General features: G+C 62.9%; 2 protein-coding genes across 2 annotated transcripts; one reads left to right on the top strand and one right to left on the bottom strand.

The window, feature by feature from the left end:
- Positions 1 to 1,833: 1,833 nt before the first annotated feature.
- On the top strand, positions 1,834 to 5,040 carry ERFL (ETS repressor factor like; the record flags this gene model as incomplete). The annotated part of the gene is made up of 4 exons (XM_072920696.1): positions 1,834 to 2,072; positions 2,521 to 2,699; positions 3,627 to 3,841; positions 5,035 to 5,040. Coding segments are annotated over 4 exons (639 nt in total), but the record flags the coding sequence as incomplete, so codon positions are not given.
- On the bottom strand, positions 4,905 to 21,486 carry ARHGEF1 (Rho guanine nucleotide exchange factor 1). The gene is made up of 31 exons (XM_072920781.1): positions 21,419 to 21,486; positions 20,636 to 20,698; positions 20,419 to 20,532; positions 20,038 to 20,136; positions 19,904 to 19,946; positions 19,252 to 19,357; positions 19,023 to 19,163; positions 18,262 to 18,291; positions 17,757 to 17,859; positions 17,606 to 17,687; positions 17,331 to 17,369; positions 16,502 to 16,672; positions 16,327 to 16,423; positions 15,772 to 15,783; positions 15,347 to 15,484; positions 14,429 to 14,610; positions 13,629 to 13,775; positions 13,461 to 13,543; positions 12,609 to 12,734; positions 12,010 to 12,124; positions 11,095 to 11,195; positions 10,623 to 10,700; positions 9,927 to 10,002; positions 9,614 to 9,781; positions 8,676 to 8,763; positions 8,242 to 8,349; positions 7,592 to 7,650; positions 6,644 to 6,775; positions 6,332 to 6,496; positions 5,804 to 5,904; positions 4,905 to 5,532 (listed from the first exon to the last, which is right to left on the bottom strand). Exons 1-31 carry the CDS (start codon positions 21,443 to 21,445, stop codon positions 5,476 to 5,478), a joined length of 3,051 nt encoding a protein of 1,016 aa, XP_072776882.1. The 5' UTR covers positions 21,446 to 21,486; the 3' UTR covers positions 4,905 to 5,475.
- Positions 21,487 to 22,202: the final 716 nt, after the last annotated feature.

The raw sequence follows: 22,202 nt of genomic DNA, 5'->3' as shown, positions 1-22,202 counted from the left end.
CTGGGTCCGGAAAGCCCCAAAAATCGGCTTTGTCACCCCAAAAATCGGCTTTGTGCCACCAATATTACCCCAAAATTCGGCTTTGTGACCCAAAAATCGGCTTTGTGACCCCTAAAATCGGCTTTGTGACCCTAAAATCGGCTTTGTGACCCTAAAATCACCCCAAAATTGGCTTTGTGCCCCTAAATGAGCCCCAAAAATCGGCTTTGTGACCCTAAAATTACCCCAAAAATCGGCTTTGTGACCCTAAATGAGCCCCAAAAATCCACTCTGTGACCCTAAAATCACTTCAAAAATCGGCTTTGTGCCCCAAAAATCGGCTTTGTGCCCCCAAAATCATCCCAGAAATCCTTTTTGTGACCCTAAATCAGCTCCTGTGTCCATAACCCCCCCCAAATCCTCTTTGTGCCCCTAAATCCGCTCCTGTGTCCATAAACCGCCCCAAAAATCGGCTTGGTGACCCTGAATGAGCCCCAAAATCCTCTTTTTGGCCCTGAGTGAGCCCCAAAAATCCCCCCTGTGCCCCTAAATCCGCTCCTGTGTCCATAAACCCCCGAAATCCTCTTTGTGCCCCTAAACTCCCCCCAGAAATCCCCAAACTGACCCCAAAATGCCCAAACTGAGCCCAAATCCCCAGCCTGACCCCAAAATGCCCAAATTCACCCCAAACCCCCAAATTGACCCCAAAATGCCCAAACTCCCCCCAAAACCCCCCGACTGACCCCAAAATGCTCGAACTGACCCCAAACCCGCAGCCTGCCCCCAAAATGCCCAAATTCACCCCAAACCCCCCAGGTGTGAGCCCGGCCATGGAGTGCACCTGCGTGCCCGACCTGCTGCTGACGGCGCCGCTGCCCGCGCTCTGGAGCCCAGGTACGGGGACACACACCTGGGGGCACCTGGGCACAGCTGGGGGCAGCTGAGATACACCTGGGGGCACACCTGGGATACACCTGAGCACACCTGGGATACACCTGAGCACACCTGGGCACACCTGGGATACACTGGGGGCACACCTGGACACACCTGGGCACACCTGGGCACAGCTGGGCACAGCTGGGGACACATGGGGCACACCTGGGCACAGCTGGGGCACAGCTGGGATGCACCCAGGGACAGCAATGATGTCACAGCGATGATGTCACACGGCGGTGACACCAATGATGCCACACCGATGACGTCACAGTGACGTCACCATGTCCCTGTTCAGGTTTCGCGTTCCCCGAGTGGGCACAGGAAGGGGTCAGGAGATGTCACACCAATGAGGTCACAGTGATGATGTCACAGTGCCGATGTCACAGAGACGATGTCACACCAATGATGTCACAAGGCAGTGACACTGATGATGTCACAGTGATGATGTCACACTGATGACATCACACCAATTATGTCACACTGATGCCATCCCCCCAGGGTTCGCGTTCCCCGAGTGGGCGCAGGAGGGACAGTGACGATGTCACACTGATGATGTCACACGGCGGTGACACTGATGATGTCACACCAATGACGTCACACCGACGACGTCACACCGATGCCATCCCCCGTCCCCCCTTTAGGTTTCGCGTTCCCCGAGTGGGCACATGAGGGGACAGTGATGATGTCACTCTGACAATGTCACACAGCGGTGACACTGATGATGTCACAGCAATGATGTCACACCGATGATGTCACACCGACTCTGTCCGTTGTCCCTTTCAGGTTTCGCGTTCCCCGAGTGGGCGCAGGAAGGACAGTGATGATGTCACAGTGACAATGTCACATTGATGATGTCACACTGATGATGTCACACCAATGACATCACACCGATGACGTCACACCGACTCTGTCCCCCATTCAGGCTTCGCGTTCCCCGAGTGGGCGTACAAGGCGGAGTCGAGCCCCGGCTCGCGGCAGATCCAGCTGTGGCACTTCATCCTGGAGCTGCTGCGGCAGGAGCGCTACCGCGAGGTCATCGCCTGGCAGGGCGACTACGGCGAGTTCGTCATCAAGGACCCCGACGAGGTGGCGCGGCTCTGGGGGGTGCGCAAGTGCAAGCCCCACATGAACTACGACAAGCTCAGCCGCGCCCTCAGGTACGCATTGGGCCCAAAATCCGGGATTTGGGGCATTTTTCCCATTTTTTTCCCCTTGAAAATTCAGAATTTTGGGGGGTTTTCCCTTTTTTCCCATTAATTTTGGTTTTTTTTTCCCATGAATTTTGGATTTTTTTCCCATTAATATTGGATTTTTTTCCCCATGAATGTTGGGGTTTTTCCCCTTTCTTTTCCCCTTTTTTCTCCCATGAATTTTGGGTTATTTCCCCCTTTTTTCCCCCATTAATTTTGCATTATTTCCCCGTTTTTTCCCCATGAATTTTGGGGTTTTCCCCCATGAATTTTGGGTTCTTTCCCCTTTTTTCCCCATGAAGTTTGGGTTTTTCCCCCATGAATTTTGGGTTCTTTCCCCTTTTTTCCCCATGAATTTTGGGTTATTTTCCCCCTTTTTCCCGTGGAAATTCGGGATTTTGGGTTTTTCCCCCAGGTATTACTACAACAAACGGATTCTGCACAAGACCAAAGGGAAAAGATTCACCTACAAATTCAACTTCAGCAAAGTGGTGCTGGTGAACTGCCCGCTGCTGGAATTTGGGGGGGGGGGCTCCGCTCCTGCTGACCCCCGCCCCCTGCCCCGGCCCCGAGTGCGCGCCCCTCACCCCCGAGGTACGGCGGGGGGAATTGGGGAGGGGGCTTCGCTGGGGGAATTGGGGAGGGGGCTGCGTTCGAGGGGTTCGGAGTGATTTATGGGGGGGAATTGGGGAGGGGGCTTCGCTGGGGGAATTGGGGAGGGGGCTTCGGTGGGGGAATTGGGGAGGGGGCTGCGTCCGAGGGGCTCGGAGTGATTTATGGGGGGAATTGGGGAGGGGGCTTCAGCCAGAGCCGCCCCCGAGGGGTTCAGAGCGAGATCCGGGGGGAATTGGGGAGGGGGCTTCGCTGGGGGCTGTCCCAGAGGGGTTCGGAGTGATTTATGGGGGGAATTGGGTCGGGGGTCTCCAGCCGTGGGGGTTGGAATTGGGGCGGGGGTCTCAGGCCGGCGGGGTTGGAATTGGGGCGGGGGTCTCCAGACGGGGGGGGTTGGAATTGGGGCTGGGGTCTCCATAGCCCCCTCCCGAAATTCCCCTTCCCCCCCCAGACGCTGCAGTCGCTGTTCTGCGCCCCCCGCCCCCCCGAGCCCCCCGCGCGCCCCCCCCCCGTTCCAGAGACCCCCCGAGACCCCCGAGACCCCCGAGAAGCCCTTCCCGGGCCCCGGTAAGTGGGGAGGGGGCGCGACCCCCGGGGGGACCCCCGAATTGGGGAGCGGGGGGGGGGCGAACCCCCGAAATGGGGATCGGGAGGGGACCCCCGAAATGGGGATCGGGGGGGGGCGACCCCCGGGGCGACCCCCAAAATGGGGATCGGGGTGGGGGGAGACCCCCGAAATGGGGATCAGGGATGAAGCCCCCTCCCCAATTCCTGCCCCTGCCTCCCCAACCTGAAGCCCCCTCCCCAATCCCCCCTAACCTGAAGCCCCCTCCCCAATTCCCGCCCCCCCAACCTGAAGCCCCCTCCCCAATCCCCCCAACCTGACGCCCCCTCCCCAAATTCCCGCAGGTCTCTCCGGCTACTCGAAGGCTCCGGCGCTTTTTGGGGCGGGGGGCTTCGCGCGGCCCCCCCTGCCCGAGTACCCCTGGGGGTGGGGGTCGTACCTGCCGCTGCCCCCGCCCCCCGCCAAGCTGCCCCCTCCCCCCGGGGGTCTCTACCCCCCCCCGTTCTACCTGCCGCCCCCTCCCCCCGCGCCCCCCGCGACCCCCGCCCACCCCCCCCAGGCCGGGGGGGGGGGAGGGGTCGGACTCGGAGCTGGAGGTGACGGATGGGGGAGGGGCGAGCTCGGGGGACGAGGCCGAGACCCCCCCCCCAGCCCGGACCCCCCCCCCAGCGCAGACCCCCGCCCGCGGGAAGGGCCCCGCCCGCGCCTGAGAGACCCCCGGAATTGGGGAGGGGTCCCCAAACCCGGCCCTGATCCCCTGAATTGGGGAGGGGTCCCAAAACCCAGCCCTGACCTCCCTGAATTGGGGAGGGGTCCCAAAACCCAGCCCTGACCTCCCTGAATTGGGGAGGGGTCCCCAAACCCGGCCCTGAATTGGGGAGGGGTCCCCAAACCCGGCCCGGAACTGAGGAGGTGTCCCCCAAACCCGGCCCTGACCCCCCGGAATTGGGGAGGGGTCCCCAAACCCAGCCCCGAACCCCTGAATTGGGGAGGGGTCCCCAAACCCGGCCCTGAATTGGGGAGGGGTCCCTAAACCCAGCCCTGACCCCCCGGAATTGGGGAGGGGTCCCCAAACCCAACGTCCCCTAATTTGGGGAGGGGTCCCATGTAGGACCCTGACTCCCTCTAAATTTGGGGCGGGGGTCCCATCCAGCCCCCACCGCCCCTAAATTGAGGGGGGGGTCCCATCCAGCCCCGCCCCCTCCCCTTTTTCCCCTGATTTTGGGGAGGGGTCCGCCCTGCGCCCCCTCCCCTTTTTTCCCTGATTTTGGGGAGGGGTCCGCCCCGCGCCCCCTCCCCATTTTACGCCCCCCCCCCCTTTGGAAGTGCAATACGGTTGTGCCCCTCCCCCCCCCCCCCGTGTCGTTGTGATGGAGGAACGAGCCCCTCCCCCACCCAAAGACCCCTCCCCAAATTCCCGCCCCACCCCCACCCCCAAAGACCCCATCCCAAATTCCCGCCCCCCCCCCCCGCCGCCCCCTCCCCCCGGCGGCCGCTGAAGCAATAAAAGACCCCCGAGCTCGGCCTCGTTTTATTTGGGGGGGGGTCTCGGGGAGAGGGGGGGGGTCCTGGTGGGTTGGGGAGGGGTCTCCACCTGCGCCCCCTCCCAAAAAAAACCCAACTACGACAGAAGCGACTTTATTTGGCTTTTCCCCAAATTCTTTGGTTTTCCACCCAAATTGGGGGCGGGAGGAGAAATCTTTGGTGTGACGCCCCCTCCCCAAATTTATGTACATACCCCTCCCCCCCCAGCGGTAAAATTGGGGAGGGGTCTCCCCCCTCCCCGCCCGGGTAGAAATTGATATAAAATCGCAGGAAATCGGTAAAAACAGAACGAACCGCGTGGGGGGGTGGGGGGACCCCTCCCCAAATTCGGGGTGAAAAGGGGGGGGTGGGAGCGGGGACCCCTCCCCAAATTCGGGGTGAAAAGGGGGGGGTGGGAGCGGGGACCCCTCCCCAAATTCGGGGTGAAAAGGGGGTGGGAGCGGGGACCCCTCCCCAAATTCGGGGTGAAAAGGGGAAGGGGTGGGGAGCGGGGACCCCTCCCCAAAACCGAAATCGCGCGGCCTTTGTCGCCCCCCGGCGGCGCCTCCCGGAACTGCAGCCCCGAATTTTGGGGGGGGTCGCGAATCCTCCTGGGGGGGGGGGGCGGGGGAGACCCCCGGGACCCCTCCCCAAATTGGGGCGGGGGGCTCACGTGAAGAGTCCGGGCTTGGCCAGGAAGAGCTGCCAGTAATGCTCCTCCATTTCCTGGGGGGGGGGGCGGAATTTGGGGAGGGGTCCTCGCGGCGAGACCCCCCCCCCACCACTCCCACCCCTCCCACCCCTCCCCCACACCCATTTTTGGGCGGGGCGAAGACCCCAGACCCACTCAGGATTGGGGAGGGGGCGGGCCACAGCTCCACACAGCTTCCCCCAAAACCCCCCAAAAATCCCCAAATTCCCTCCAGGACCCCTCCCCAAATCCCCCAAATCCCTGAGCCCCCTCCCCAAATCCCGAGCCCCCTCCCCAAATTCTCACCTGCAGCCCCCTCAGGGCCTCCTCCAGCGCCCCCAACTCCTCCCCCAGCCAGGGTGGGGGACTCGGCGCCCCCTCCCCCGCGGGGCCGTTCGGGACCCCCCCTAAGGACAAGGGGGTCAGGGACCCCTCCCCAAAATAATCCCCGCGCTCCGCCCCCTTCTGCCTCCCCCCCCTTTCCCCCCTCCCCATTTTTTTTGCCCCCTCCCCATTTCTTTGCCCCCTCCCCCTTTTTTTTGCCCCTCCCATTTACCCCCTCCCCTTTTTTTACCCCTCCCCATTTTCACCCCCTCCCCACTTTTTGCCCCCTCCCCTTTTATAGCCCCCTCCCCATTTGTTTTCCCCCTCCCCATTTGTTTTCCCCCTCCCCTTTTTCCCCCATTTTTTTACCCCCTCCCCATATTTCCCCCCTCCCCCTTTTCCCCCATTTTTTCCCCCCTCCCCATTTTCCCCCCTCCCCATTTTCCCCCCTCCCCATTTTTTGCCCTCCCTCCCATATTTTCGCCCCCTCCCCAAATTCCCCCCCCCCACCTGCCGCCCCCTCGGGGGGGTCCCCGTCGCTCTCGGCCCCATCCCCCGCGTGCCGCCGCTCCTGCTCGGGGAGGGTCGCGCCGGGACCCCCCCCCAAATCCTGCCCGGGGGGGAGGGGCGGCGCCGGCCCCTCCCCCACCCGCAGCCGCCGCCGCAGCGCCGAGACTGGGGGGGGGGAGGGGATTTAGTGGATTTGGGGTATTTTGGGGGGATTTGGGGGGTAATTTAGGAGGGATTAGGGGGTCACAGCTGATTTTGGGGGGGTCAGAGGGGAATTTGGGGGGTCAGAGCTCATTTTGGGGGGGGTCTCACCTCTCTGCAGGGCGGCGGCCGCCAGCCCCCCCCCCTCGGGGCCGCGGGGGGGTCGGGGGAGCCCCCCCAGCCCCCCCCGCTCGGGGGGGTCCCCGAATTCGGTGCCTTCCACGGCCCCGTCCTTGTCCCGCTCTGCGGGGGCAGTGCTGAGAGCCCGAAAACACCCGAAAAACCAGCCAAAAACACCCCAAAAACACCCAAAAAACCAGCCCAAAACCACCTCAAAAACACCCCCAAAACCAGCCCAAAATCATCCCAAAAACATCCCCCAAAACACCCCAAAACCACCCCAAAACCACCCCCAAAACCAGCCCGAAATCACCCCAAAAACATCCCCAAAACCACCCCCAAAACCAGTCCAAGATCATCCCAAAAACATCCCCAAAAGCACCCCAAAACCAGCCCAAAAACATCCCCAAAACCAGCCCAAAATCACCCCATAAACACCACAAAAAGAACCCAAAATGATCCTCAAAACCAGCCCAAAACCAGCCCATAAACATCCCCAAAACCACCCCCAAATCATCCCAAAAACATCCCCAAAAGCACCCCAAAAAACCATCCCAAAAGCACCCCAAAAACACCCCCCAAACCAGCACAAAACCACCCCAAAAACATCCCCAAAACCACCCCCAAAACCAGCCCAAAATCATCCCAAAAAAGTCCCCCAAAACACCCCCAAAACCGGCCCAAAACCAACCCCAAAACACCCCCAAACCCAGCCCAAAACCAGCCCAAAATCATCCCAAAAACATCCCCAAAAGCACCCCAAAAACCAGCCCAAAACCAGCCCAAAAGCACCCCCAAAACACCCCAAAAACACCCCAAAACCACCCCCAAAATCATCCCCAAAACCGCCTCACAATCAACCCAAAACCACCCCCCAAAACAGCCCCAAAAATCCCCCAAATCCCCCCAGACCCCCCCAAACCGCCCCTCCCCCCTCACCATCCAGGGGCAGCGGCTCCTTCAGGGACCCCCCCCCATTTTCGGAGGGGTCCCGGTAACTGCGGGGGGAGGGGCGAGGGTCAGCGGGGAGACCCCAAAATCCCCCAAAATCCCCCCAAATCCCCCCAAATCCCCCGGGGAGCTGGGGGGGCACGGGAGGGGGGTTTGGGGGGTTTTGGGGGAATTTTGGGGTTTTTTGGGTGGGTTTAGTGGTGGGTTTGGGGGATTTTGAGGAGTTTTGGGGAGTTTGGGGGTTTTGGGAAGGTTTTGGGGTGGGGTTTTGGGGTCCCTGGGTGGGTTTTGGGATAATTTTGGGGTGTTTTGGGTCTGTACTCATTCTAGGGGGGGTCGGGGGGTGTCTGGGTGGGTTTTGGGGGATTTTGGGGTAATTTTGGGGTGTTTTGGGGCTGTACTCCCTCCAGGGGGGCTCTGGGTGTGTTTTGGGGGTCCCTGGATGGGTTTTTGGGGTAATTTGGGGGGTTTTTCGGTCTGTACTCACTCCAGGAGGATCAGGATGGATTTTGGGGGTCCCTGGGTGGGTTTTTCGGGGAATTTTGGGGTTATTTTGGAGTGTTTTGGGTCCGTACTCCCTCCAGGGGCCTCTGGGTGGGTTTTGGGGTAATTCTGGGGGTTTTTGGGGTCACACTCACTCCAGGGGGGCCGGGGGGCCGTGTCCCCCCCCGGGCTGCGCCCCCTTCCCCCGGAGGGTCTCCGGCAGCTTCAGGGACCCGGCGGCGTCGGTGATGATGCTGCACCAGCTGGAAAGGGGGGTCAGCCCCAAAGACCCCCAAAATCCCCCCAAATCCCCCCAAAAACAGACCCACAGCACACCCCAAACCCCCAACCCCCCCAAATTCCCCAATTCCCCACAAAAACATCCCACAGGACAGCCGAAATCCACCAAATTCCCCTAAAACGAACCCACAGGACCCCCCCAAACCCCCCAAAATCCCCCCGAACACCCCTCCTGGACACCCCAAACCCCCCAAAATCCCCCCAAATCCCCCCAAACACCCCTCCTGGACACCCCAAACGCCCCCAAACCCCCCCAGGACCCCCCAATCCCCCCGGGACCCCTCCTCACGTTTTCCTGTCGGCCACGCTGGGCGCTACCAGCTCATAGATCTGAGCCCCGTCCTCCCAGCTGGCGATGACGTAGAACGCTTTGTGGTCTGGGGGCGAAATCGGGGGGCTGGGGGCACCCCGGACCGGGAGACCCCCAAAAACACGGCCCAGGACCCCCAGAAATGGGATTTGGGGCACCCCGGAGTGGGACACCCCCAAAAACACAGCCCGGGACCCCCAGAAGTGACACTGGGGGGGCTCAGGGGGACCCCAGCCGCAAGAGTCGGCCCCAAAAGGGCCCAAATTGGCCCCAAAACGGCCCCGGTTGGCCTCAAGTGGCCCCAAACCGGCCCCGAGTGGCCCCAAACCAGCCCCAAATGGCCCCAAATTGGCCCCGAGTGGGGGTCTGTCCCCCCAAAAAGGGGTTCAGCCCCCCAATAACCCCCCAAAATCAGCCCCCAGTCTCACCTGTGGCCACCTGGCGGGTCATGGCGCAGCGCAGGCGGATCACGGGGCTCAGGGTGCGTTTGCCCCCCAAAAATGGGGTTTTACCCTCCAAAAAAGGGGTTTTACCCCCCAATAACCCCCCAAAAAAGGGGTCCAGCCCCCCAAAAGCAGCCCCCAGCCTCACCTGTGGCCACCTGGCGGGTCATGGCGCAGCGCAGGCGGATCACGGGGCTCAGGGTGCGTTTGCCCCCCAAAAATGGGGTTTTACCCCCCAAAAAAGGGGGTTTACCTCCCAATAACCCCCCAAAAAAGGGGTCCAGCCCCCCAAAATCAGCCCCCAGCCGTACCTGTGGCCACCTGGCGGGTCATGGCGCAGCGCAGCCGGATCACCGGGCTCAGGGTGCGTTTGCCCCCCAGAATCACCCCCAAAAAGGGGTTCAGCCCCCCAGAAAAGGGGTTTTATCCCCCAGAAAAGGGGTTCAGCCCCCCAAAAGCAGCCCCCAGTCTCACCTGTGGCCACCTGGCGGGTCATGGCGCAGCGCAGGCGGATCACGGGGCTCAGGGTGCGTTTCCCGTCGGGCGCGGGCGCCAGGGCGCGGCTGTGGCAGCGCAGCAGCAGCCGCTCCTCGTGCCGCTGCAGCAGCACCAGCAGATCGTCCAGCAGCAGCACCTGCACCTCTGCAGCCCCCCGGGTCGGTGTTGGGGGGTCCCGGCCCCCCAAACCCGGATTGGGGGGGTTTGGGGAGGATTTGGGGGGATTTGGGGGGGATTTGGGGGGGATTTGGGGGGGATTTGGGGGGATTTGGGGGGATTTGGGGCTCACCCACGGCTTTGTCGCGGGCCACGCGCCAGGTGAGCGGCCCCTCGTGCACCAGCGTGCGCTTGGTGATGTCCGTGTTCTGTTTTGGGGGGATTTGGGGGGCTCAGGGGGGATTTGGGGGGGATTTGGGGGGCTCAGGCGGCATTTGGGGGGATCTGGGGGGGCTCCGGGGGGATTTGGGGGGGATTTTGGGGGGCTCAGGCGGGATTTGGGGGGATCTGGGGGGATTTGGGGGGGCTCCGGGGGGATTTGGGGGGGATTTGGGGGACTCAGGTGGGATTTGGGGGGATTTTGGGGGGGTCAGGGGGGATTTGGGGGAATTTGGGGGACTCAGGTGGGATTTGGGGAGGATTTGGGGGGGATTTGGGGGGCTCAGGGGGGATTTTGGGGGCTCAGGGAGTATTTGGGGAGGATTTGGGGGAGATTTGAGGGACCCAGGGGGGATTTGGGGGGGATTTGGGGGGCTCAGGCGGCATTTGGGGGGGATTTGGGGGGGATTGGGAGGATTTGGGACAGGATTTTTGGGGATCTGGGGGGGTTTGGTTGGGGAATTTCTGAGGATTTGGGGGAATTTGGGGGGTTTGGTGCCCTCAGAGCCACGATCGGGGGCGCTGAGGGGTTTGGGGGGGCTCGGGAGGTTTTGGGGTGACTCTGGGCAGGATTTGGGGGTGGGTTTGGGGGTCCCGGGCCCCCCCCGACCTTGAACTCGTTGAGGAGGGGGTCGGAGCTCTGCTTCACTCCGGAGAGGTCGAGGCGGCGCTGGTAATCCTTCAGCTTCTGCAGGGGGATTTCGGGGGGATTTGGGGGATTTCGGGGGAATTTCGGGGGTCCCGGGGGGATTTAGGGGGTCCCGGGGGGAATTTGGGGTGTCCTGGGGGGGTCCAAGTGGGAATTTGGGGAATCCAGGGGGTCCCGGGTGGAATTTGGGGTGTCCCAGGGGGAATTTGGGGTTCCCAGTGGAATTTTGGGGTTCCCGCTGGATTTGGGGGTTCCCGCTGGATTTGGGGGTTCCCGCTGGATTTGGGGGTTGGATTTGGGGGTTCCCGCTGGATTTGGGGGTTCCCGCTGGATTTGGGGGTTGGATTTGGGGGTTCCCACTGGATTTGGGGGTTCCTGCTGGAATTTGGGGGTTCCCGTTGGAATTTGGGGTTCCCTCTGGATTTTGGGGTACCATCAGGTTCTCCATGTCGCGCACTTCGCGGTTGACGCGGTTCAGGATCTGCCGGCAGCACTCGGCCGCGCGCTGAACCTTGGAGCGCTCGGCCGCCTCCTCTGCATTTTGGGGAAAATTCGGGGGATTTTGGGGTTTTGGGGGAATTTTGGGGCACCTTGGCGCGCTCGGCAGCCTCCTCTGCGGGATTTTGGGGAATTTTGGGGGATTTTTGGGGTTTTTGGGGAATTTTGGGGCACCTTGGCGCGCTCGGCAGCCTCCTCTGGATTTTGGGGAAAATTTGGGGGATTTTGGGGTTTTTGGGGAATTTTGGGGCACCTTGGTGTGCTCAGCTGCCTCCTCTGGGGGGTTTTGGGGGTGTTTTTGGGGGGATTTTGGGGTTTTTGGGGAGTTTTGGGGCACCTTGGCGCGCTCGGCCGCCTCCTCTGTATTTCGGGGAAAATTTGGGGAATTTTGGGGTTTTTGGGGAATTTTTGGGGTTTTGTGGGAATTTTTGGGGCATCTTGGCGCGCTCGGCCGCCTCCTCTGGGGGATTTTGGGGTGATTTTGGGGTTCCGTGGGGGTTCAGGGGTGGTTTTTGGGGTTTGGGGGGCTGTTTGGGGCAGTTTTTTGGGTTCAGGGGAGTTCGGGGGTGGTTTCTGGGGTCCGGGGTTGGTTTTTGGGGTTCAGGGCTGGTTTTTGGTGTTCAGAGAGAGGTTTTGGGGCAGTTTTGGGGTTTTTTGGGGGTTCAGGGGTGGTTTTTTGGGTTCGGGGGGGTTCATGTATGGTGTCTGGGGTCCGGGGTTGGTTTTTGGGGCAGTTTTTGGGGTTTTTGAAGGTTCAGAGGGGGGTTTTTGGGGTCCGGGGGGGTTCAGGGCTGGTTTCTGGGATCCGGGGTCGGTTTTTGGGGTTCAGGGTGGTTTTGGGGACCCCTACCCGTGCACTTGGTGATGCTGAGCAGCAGCAGGGGGTACTTGGTCAGCCGCTGCATCTCGGTGGGGATGATGTCCTTCAGCTGCAGCCGCCGGCAGCGCGGCCGGCTCTCCGCCTCCTGGGGGGACGGGGGGTTTTGGGGGGTCCCGGGGGGGTTTTGGGGGTCCCAGGGGGGGTTTGGGGGATACTGGGACAGGGGTTTGGGGGTCCTGGGGGGGGTTATTGGGGTGTCCCAGGTGGTTTGGGGTACCTGGGAGGTGTTTTTGGGGTGTTTCGGTGTGTTTTCAGGGCGTTTTTGGGTGCTTTTGGGCATTTCGGGGTGTTTCAGGGTGGCATTTGGGTGTTTTCGTGCAGTTTTAGGGTGCTTTTGGATGTTTCGGGATGGTTTTGGGTGTTTTCGGGCTGTTTTGGGCTGGTTTTGGATGTTTCAGAGTGGTTTTTGGATGTTTCAGGGTGGCTTTTGGGTGTTTTCCTGCAGTTTTAGGGTGCTTTTGGATGTTTCAAGGTGGTTCTTGGGTGTTTCAGGGTGGTTTTTGGGTGTTTTTGGGTGTTTTCGGGCAGTTTTTGGGTGTTTTCAGCCCGTTTCCGGGTGTTTCGGGTACCTGGATGAACTGGCTGAAGCGCGTGTCCTTCCTCTGTTTGGCCTTGAGCTGCTCCAGGGCGAAGCTCTGGCGGCTGCAGAACCGCGCCGAGATCTTCTGGAACCAACTGCCCTCCGTGCCCTCGAACTGGGGGGCACCGGGGACCCCAAAACCAAAGGTGAGACTCCTCAGAACACCGGGGGACCCCAAAACCAAAGGTGAGACCCCGCAGAACACCGGGGGACCCCAAAACCAAAGGTGAGACCCCGCAGAAAACAGGGGAACCCCAAAACCAACGCTCAGACCCCACAGAACACCGGGGAACCCCAAAACCAATGCTGAGACCCCTCAGAAAACCAGAGGGACCCCAAAACCACCGCTCAGACCCCGCAGAAAACCGGGGAACCCCAAAACCACCGCTCAGACCCCGCAGAAAACAGGGAACCCCAAAACCAACGCTCAGACCCCGCAGAACACCGGGGAACGCCCAAAAAGTGCCAGACCCTCAAAAAAGGACCCCAGACCCCCCAAAAGGGACCCCAGAACACCAAAAAGGGACCCCAGACCCTCAAAAAAGGACCCCAGACCCCCAAAAAGGGACCCCAGACCATCAAAAAAGGACCCCAGACCCTCAAAAAAGGACCCCAGAGCCACAAAAAAAGACCTCAGACCCCCAGAAAGGACCCCAGACCCCCAAAAAAGGACCCCCAGACCCCCTCAGGGACCCCCCAATCTCCCCCTGCCCAGCAGCCCGCTCCTGATCTCGGTGACCACAGACCCAAAACCCCCCCCAACTTCGATCCCTGTGACCCCCTGGACCCCCCACTTCCCCAGGACCCCCCAAAAATCCCAGGACCCCCCAGAGAAGCCCACCCTGGCCAGCAGCACGTCCCCGATCTCAGCGATGATGAAACCGCTCTCCTCCCGCAGCTTCTTGAGGCTGTCCAGGAACGCGGCTGGAGGGGGGAAGGACCCAAAAAAATCAATTAAAACCCCCAAAAAATCCCCCCAAAACCCCCAAAATCCCCCCCAGGGACTCACTGTGCACCTCCACCAGGTCCTCCAGGCTGGGGAAGATGTTGGAGAGCTCCTGCTCGTCGAAGAAGCCCTCGCGGAGCATCGGCTGGTAAAAGAGCTCCAGCAGCACCCGCAGCATGCGGACGTGGGCGTGCTCCGTCAGGAACAGCTCTGGGGGGATTTGGGGGGATTTGGGGGGTCCCCAGGGGTCTGGGGGGTCCCTCAGGGGGATTCGGGGGCATTTGGGGGGATTTGGGGAGGATTTGGGGGGGATTTGGGGGGTCTGGGGGGTCCCTCAGGGGGATTTGCGGGGATTTGGGGGGATTTGGGGGTCTGGGGGATCCCTCAGGGGGATTTGGGGAGGATTTGGGGGGATTTGGGGGGTCTGGGGGGTCCCTCAGGGGGATTTGGGGGGAATTTGGGGGGATTTGGGGGGGTTTGGGGGGAATTTGGGGGGATTTGGGGGGCTTTGGGGGGAATTTGGGGGGATTTGGGGGGGGATTTGGGGGGATTTGGGGGCTCTGGGCAGCTCCAGCAGCACCCGCAGCATGCGGACGTGGGCGTGCTCCATCAGGAACAGCTCTGGGGGGATTTGGGGGGATTTGGGGGATCCCCAGGGGTCTGGGGGGTCCCTGAGGGGGATTCGGGGGCATTTGGGGGGATTTGGGGGGATTTGGGGGGGATTTGGGGGTCTGGGGGGTCCCTCAGGGGGATTTGGGGGGAGGTTTGGGGTATTTCAGCTGGGTTTTTGGGGTATTCCAGCCGGTTTTTGGGACATTCCAGCCATTTTTTGGGGTGCTCCAGCCCGATTTGGGGTGTCTCACCGTTGAGGACCTCCTGGCGCCGCACCTCGCGCTGGGGCAGCCCCCGCAGCGCTTCGGGGGCCGCGCGCTCCCGCCAGGCCGGGGGGTCCTGCTCCAGCAGCTCCGGCTCCACGCGCCCCACAGACCCCTCAGACCCCCCCCCGGGCGGGGGGTCGCCCCCTCCGGGCCCCCCCGGCTCCGGGCTGCCCGAAAAAGGGGGAGGGGGACAGGGTTAGGGGGGCGCGGGCGGGGTTTGGGGTGGGGGACCCCAAAATCCCAAATTGGGGGGGTCTCGCACTGATCCTGACCCAAATATCCCAAATTGGGGGTGGGGGGGGGTCTCGCACTGATCCTGGCCCAAATCCCAAATTGGGGGAGGGGGGTTTTAACAGTGGTTCTGGGAGTGTAACCCCAAATCCCAGGGGGGTTTGAACCCCAATCCTGGAATGTTTTAACCGAAATCCTGGGGTTTAACCCCAAATTCTGGGGTTTCACCCCAAATCCCAGGGGGGTTTAACCCAAATCTTGGGGGGTTTGAACACAAATCTTGGGGTTTTAACCCAAATCCTGTGGTTTTAACCCAAATCCTGTGGTTTTAACCCCAATTCTGGGTTTTACCCCAGTCCTGGGAGGTTTTTACCCCAATCCTGTTTTTTTACCCCAGTTCTGGGTTGTTTTGACCCCAACCCTGTTTTTTCCCCCCAAATCCTGTTTTTTTCCCCCCAAATCCCGTTTTTTTCACCCAAATCCCATTTTTTTTCCCCCAAATCCCTGTTTTTTCACCCCACATCCCGATTTTCCCCCCCAAATCCCGTTTTTTTCACCCAAATCCCATATTTTCCCCCCCAAATCCTGTTTTTTTCACCCCAAATCCTGTTTTTTCCCCCCTCAAACCCCATTTGGGGAGGGGTCTCACCCCCCAGGCCCCCCCGGACCTACGTGGGGGGGGGTCCCTGCAGGTCGGCGTTGCTGCGGGAGCGGGGGGGGGGCGGCTGGAGACCCCCCCCCGATTTTTGGGAGCGGCGGCGCTCGGGGGGGGCCCCGAGACTCTCAGAGCGCCCCAACCTGGGGGGGATCCTGGGGGGCCCCAAAAAAGCCGAAATACGGGGGGGGGCACGGACGGGACAATGACAGAGACAGAAATTGGGGGGGGGTCCCAAAAATCCCAAAAAAAGGGGGGGGGGCACAAGGACAGAGACAGAAATTTGGGGAGGGGGCGTGCAGGAGAACAGCCGTGAGCGGTTTTTGGGGAGGGGGCGCCCGTGCGGGGTGGGGGAGGGGAGGGGGGGGTACTTAGCTGGTTAATTTGGGGAGGGGGCAATGCCGACACCCCCCCCGGGTCATGCAAGGGGGGGGGCACCAACCTGAGGCGGCGTCTGGGGAGAGAAGCGAATTTGGGGAGGGGTCCTGGACCCCCAAAAGCGATCAGGGGTAATTAGGGGGGGTTAATTTGGGGAGGGGGGGTTAATTTGGGGGGGGTCCCAGCTCCCAAAGGCATTCAGGGTTAATTGGGGGGGTTAATTAGGGGAGGGGGGGTTAATCTCAGGAGGGGTCCTGGCCCCCCAAAAGTGATCAGGGGTAATTAGGGGGGGGGTTAATTGGGGGGGGGTTATTTGGGGTCTGGGGTCACTGTGGGGTGGTGGGGGGGGGCACATTTTGGGTTGGGAGGGTCTCACCCTAAATTTTGGGGGGTCTCACCCTAAATTTGAGGGGGGGGGGTCTCACCCTAAATTGGGGGGGATCTCACCCTAAATTTGGGGAGGGGTCTCACCCTAAATTTGGGGAGGGGCCACACCCTAAATTTGAGGGAGGGTCACACGTTAAATTTGGGGACGGGTCTCACCCTAAATTTGAGGGGGGGTCTCACCCTAAATTCGGGGAGGGGTCTCACCCTAAATTTGGGGAGGGGTCTCACCCACCTGTCGCTGCTCTCAGCCCCCCCCTCCTCTGCCGGGGGCTCCGGGGGGGGCTCTGGGAGGGGCTCCCCCAATTCGGGGGGTCCGGGGGGGTCGGTTCCTGTGGGGGGGGGGGATTTAGGGTGGGGGTCTGCAGGAGTGAGACCCCCACCCCAAATTCCCCCTCCCCCCCCCTCACCTGTCTCGGCCTCGGTGCTGTCCCCGCCCGGGGGGGGAGGGGCGGTGGTGGGGGGGGGTCCTGGGGGGGGGTCGGGGGTCCCAACCGGACCCCCCCCCACGCGGGGGGGGCGGGAGGACCCCCCCTCACCCCCCCTCGGGACCCTCCGATCGGGGGGGAGGGGCTTCTCGGCTGGGGAGGGGGAGAAAGGGGGGGGGTCAGGGGGTGAGACCCCAGACCCAAAATTGGGGGGGGGGGGGAGCAAGGGAAACCCCCCACCCAGAAAATTGGGGACTCCCAACTGGGGGGATTGGGGTGGGGTAAATGGGGTGGGGGTCGCGGGGGGGGGGATAAATGGGGGGGGTCCCATGGGGGATATTTGGGGTGGGGGTCCTATGGGAGAGGCTGAGACCCCCAAGTCAGGGGGGATAAATGGGGTGGGGGTCCCACAGGGGGGATAAATGGGGTGGGGGTCCCAAGGGGGTAAATGGGGTGGGGGTCCCGGGGGGGATATTTGGGGTGGGGGTCCCGGGGGGATAAATGGGGTGGGGGTCCCACGGGGATAAATGGGGTGGGGGTCCCATGGGGATAAATGGGGTGGGGGTCCCAGGTGGGTAAATGGGGAGGGGGTCCCCGGGGGATATTTGGGGAGGGGGTCCCGGGGGGGATATTTGGGGTGGGGGTCCCGGGGGGATAAATGGGGTGGGGGTCCCGGGGGGATATTTGGGGTGGGGGTCCCGGGGGGATAAATGGGGTGGGGGTCCCAATGGGATAAATGGGGTGGGGGTCCCGGGGGGATATTTGGGGTGGGGGTCCCACAGGGGATATTTGGGGAGGGGTCCGGGGGTACCTTCGCCCTCAGGGCCTTTGCTCTGCCTGATCTCAGCACCTACGGAACAAAATTTGGGGAGGGGTCTCTCACCCCCACAGCCCCCCCCCAGAATTTGGGGAGGGGTCTCCCACCCCCGTATCCCTTGGCAGAATTTGGGGAGGGGTCTCCCACCCCCGTATCCCCCCCAGAATTTGGGGAGGGGTCTCCCACCCCCGTATCCCCCTGCAGAATATGGGGAGGGGTCTCCCACCCCCGTATCCCCCCCAGAATTTGGGGAGGGGTCTCCCACTCACCGTGGGGGTCTCGGCCCCACAGCGCGGCCCCGGGGAGGCTGAAACCCTTCCGGGCCTTTCCCTGGGGGTCCTTCCCGGAGATCTGTGGGGAGGGGGCGGTGAGGAGGGGTCTCGGGGGGGTCTCGGGGGTGAATTTGGGGAGGGGTCTCACCTTCATGCGGAAAAAGTTGGATTTGGGTTTTTTGGCCTCTCCCCCCTTCGGTCGGACCCCCAAAAACTTCAGGTACGAAACGATGGCGCCGAAAATCAGCGAACTGGGGGGATTTTGGGGGGATTTGGGGGGATTTGGGGGGGATTTGGGGGGGATTTGGGGAGATTTGGGGGGGATTTGGGGGGATTTGGGGGGTCTCAGGGGGGATTTGGGGGGGATTTGGGGGGGATTTGGGGGGGATTTGGGGGGGATTTGGGGGGATTTGGGGGGTCTCAGGGGGGATTTGGGGGAATTTGGGGGGATTTGGGGGGGATTTGGGGGGGCTTTGGGAGGGGATTTGGGGGGATTTGGGGGGTCTCAGGGGGGATTTGGGGGGTCAGGGGGGATTTGGGGGGGCTCAGGGGGGATTTGGGGGATTTGGGGGGATTTGGGGGGATTGGGGGACCCCCCGCCCCCCTCGGAGTCCCCTTGGGACCCCCCCCCGCCCCCCAAGACCCCTCCTCACCTTTTCTCCTCGTCGGACGAGATGGTCGGGCTGGGGGGGGGGAGAGCGGGGTCACCCCAAAATCCAGCGGGAATTTTGGGGCGAATTCCCGCGGATTTGGGACCGGGATTCCCATGGGATGGGCGGGAATTTTTCCCCAGGGATTTGAGGAGGGGTCTCCCTGCCGGAAGCCCCCTCCCCACTCACTGCATCTCCTTGTATTTCCGGGGGGAATTCCCGAGGATTTGGGACTGGGATTCCCACGGAAGGGGATGGCTTTCGCCATGGATTTGGGGGTCTTTCCATGGATTTTTGGGGTGAATTCCCGTGGATTTGGGACCAGGATTCCCAGAGATCACACTGGGGCTTTTCCCGTGGATTTTGGGGGGGGGGGGTGTCTTTCCATGGATTTTTGGGGCGAATTCCCGAGAATTTGGGACTGGGATTCCCGCAGGTCTTATGGGGCTTTTCCCGTGGATTTTGGGGTTCCTTCCATGGATTTTTGGGGCAGATTCCTGAGAATTTGGGACCGGGATTCCCATGGAAGGGGGACGGTTTCCCTGCAGTCTTGGGGGGTCTTTCCTTGGATTTTTGGGGTGAATTCCTGAGGATTTGGAACAGGGATTCCCACAGATCCCATGGGGGGTTTTCCCTGCAGTTTTGGGGGCCTTTTCTTGGATTTTTGGGGCAAATTCCTGCGGATTTGGGACCAGGACAGGGGGTAATTTTTCCCCGCGGATTTGAGGAGGGGTCTCGCAGTCCGAAGCCCCCTCCCCACTCACTGCATCTCCTCCAGCCGCGCCAGCAGCCCCTGCGCCAGCAGCCGCTCCCGCGCCTCGCAGCCCGCGGGGTCCCGCGCCCGGCCCCGCTCCAGCTCCGCCAGCTCCGCTTCCCCCGGCGTCATCCCCATCAGCCGCTTCGACCTGGGGAGGGGGCGCGGGGCTGAGACCCCCGCCCACCCCCTGAGACCCCCCAGACCCCGGGCTGAGCCCACCGACCCAAATTGCGCACCTGAAGTCCTCCAGCTGGCGGCGGATCTCCGGCTCCTGGAGGCTCTGCACGTCCCGCAGGAAGCGGCGCTGCGTCTCCTCGGGCAGCAGCTCCGGGCGGCTGCGCTCTGCCGAGACCCCTCCCCAATTTACTGGGGGGTCCCAGGGGGGTGCCAAGGGGGGCAGAGACCCCTCCCCACTTTTACTGGGGGGTCCCAGGGGGGGCAGAGACCCCTCCCCACTTTTACTGGGGGGTCCCAGGGGGGTGCCAGGGGGGGCAGAGACCCCTCCTCACTTTTACAGAGGGGTTTGGGGAGGGGTCCCTGGGGAGCAGAGACCCCTCCCCACTTTTAGAGGGGGGGCTGAGGGGGCAGAGACCCCTCCCCACTTTTACAGAGGGGTTTGGGTCCCATAGGGGGGATAAATGGGGTGGGGGTCCCGCGTGGGGGTAATTGGGGTGGGGGTCCCACAGGGGGGTAATTGGGGTGCCCCCAAAGCCCCCCACCAAGCTCGGGGAGTTTCTGGAAGTTTCCAGGAGGGATTTTGGGGAGGCTCTCAAAATGAGGAAGGGGTTGGGGGTCTGTGAAAATGAGGAGGGGGTCGGGGGGTCTGTGAAATTGAGGAGGTGGTCGGGGGTCTCTGGAATTGAGGAGGGGGTCGGGGGTCTCACTCACCCAGCTCAAACTGGACGTGGTGTGGGACAGGCACCCGCAGGAGCTGTCAGGGATGGGGAGGGGGTGTCAGGATTTTGGGGGTCACTCCTGGGGTGGGGAGGGGGTCTGGGGTGGAATTTGGGGAGGGGTCTCACCCCCGCCTTGTCCAGGAACAGATGGCAGAACTCCTGGAACTGCTTCCTCCCCTCCTTGGGGCTCATCCTCCTCATCATCTCCGCGTGCAGGTAGCACAGCTGGGGTGGGGGGGTGGGAAATGGGGTGACCCCCTCCCCAAAAACACCCAAACCCCCTCCCCAAATTCCCCCCTCCCCAAATTCCCCCTTCCCAAACTCCCCCTCCCCAAACTCCCCCTCCCCAATTTACCTCATCTCCACCCCTGCCGGCGGGGAGGGGGGAACAGAGACATGACATTACTCCGAGTCCGCAGCCCCCCAACCCCCTCTGCCCCCCTCCAGGGGGGTAAAAAACCCCCCAAAATTTTGGGTGGGGGTCTCGGAGCCCCCTCCCCATCTCACCACGGGGCAGGGGTCGAACTGGAGCACGACGTGCTGCAGGAAGGCCGCCAGGGCCAGCGGCCGCTGCCGCAGCAGCTCCAGGCTCTGGAAGGGGCTGCTCTGCTCCTCGGGGGTCTGCACGGGGGGCGCGGGGTCAGAATTAGGGTGGGGGGCGCGGTGGGGTGGGCAGGGGGACCCCAAACGCCCCCTCCCCTCAGGGACCCCTCCCCACGCTCACGGGTTCGATGTCGTTCTCGAAGTCCTCATCCTCCGCGCCGATGATGGGGGCGGCCGGGGGGGGCTGGGGGGCAGCGGGGGGTGGGGGGTCGGGGGTCCCACAGACTGCCCGGGACACCCCCAGACCCCCGAGACCCTCCCCCCATACCGAGACTCCCCAGGACCCCTGAGAGCCCCCAGACCCCCGAGACCCCAGGACCCCCCAGTACCCTCCCTGAGACCCCCAAACCCCAGAGACCCCCCAGACCCCCAGGACCCCCCCCCCAATACCGAGACTCCCAGGACCCCCCAGACCCCCGAGACCCCCAGACTGAGACCCCCAAGACCCCCAGAACCCCTCAGGACCCCCGAGACCCCCAGGACCGCCCAAGACCCTCCCTGAGACCCCCAAACCCCAGAGACCCCCCAGACCCCCAGGACCCTTCAGGACCCCCCCCATACCGAGACCCCCAGGACCCCCCAGACCCCCGAGACCCCCAGACTGAGACGCCAGGATGCCAGAAGCCCCCCAGAGACCCCCAGGACCCCCCAGACCCCCGAGACCCCCAGACCGAGACTCCCCTGACACCCAGGACCCCCCCAGACCCCCAGACTGAGACCCCCCAGACCCCCCGGACCCCCCAGACCCCCCGGACCCCCGCGATCTCAGCCCCCATGGGACTCCCAACACCCCAGACCCCTGAGCCCCCCAAACCCGGGGGTCCACCAGGCCCTGCGACCCCCGGGACCCCCCCGCACGCCCGCGGGATTTTGGGGGGGGGGTCTCAGGACCCCCGGGGCTCACCCCATTAAATCTCTCCTCGGGGTCCATCCTGCTCGCGGGGGGGGGGGGCTCGTCCTGTCAGGAGTTTGGGGGGGGGTCTCAGGATTTGGGGGGGGGGGGGGTCCCAGGGGTCGTGGGGGGTTTCTCTGCACCCCCCTCGAATTTGGGGAGGGGTCAGGGGTGGGGAGGGGGCGGTGCCGCGCCCCAAACGCCTCGGGGAGGGGGAGGGGAGCGGGGCGGACCCCCCCAAAAAACCGTTTTGGGGTGGGGGACACGCGTGGGAACCCGGGGGGCGACCCCGGGGGGCGAAGGGGAACTTGGGGGGCGTTTTTGGGGGTCTCGGGGGGGCCCAGGGGACCCCCACCCATCCCCCCCCCCCCCCGTACCTGTTTCTGCGCCGGAGAAACGGTCCAGGAAATGGGGGGGGGGCGGGGTGGGGGCGGGGCCGGAGGTTTTTGGGGGGGATTCGGGTGGTTTTGGGGCGGGGGGGGCTGGGCTGGCCGGAAAAAGGCGGTCCCGGGGCGGGGGCGGGATTTTGGGGGGGTTCGGGGGGTTTTGGGGCGGAAAAGGGCGTTCCCGGGATTTTGGGGGGGTTTTGGGTGGTTTTGGGCCGGAAAAAGGCGTTCCCGGGGCGGGGTCGGGGTTTTTGGGGGGGTTTGGGTGTTTTGGGGGGGTTTTGGGTGGTTTTGGGCCGGAAAAAGGCGTTCCCGGGGCGGGGTCGGGGTTTTTGGGGGGGTTTGGGTGTTTTGGGGGGGTTTGGGTATTTTTGGGCCGGAAAAAGGCGTTCCCGGGCGTCGCCGGAGCT

This window comes from Taeniopygia guttata, chromosome 33, assembly GCF_048771995.1.
Source record: "Taeniopygia guttata chromosome 33, bTaeGut7.mat, whole genome shotgun sequence".
NCBI lineage: Eukaryota > Metazoa > Chordata > Aves > Passeriformes > Estrildidae > Taeniopygia > Taeniopygia guttata.
This window is presented reverse-complemented; position numbering and strand designations above follow the sequence as displayed.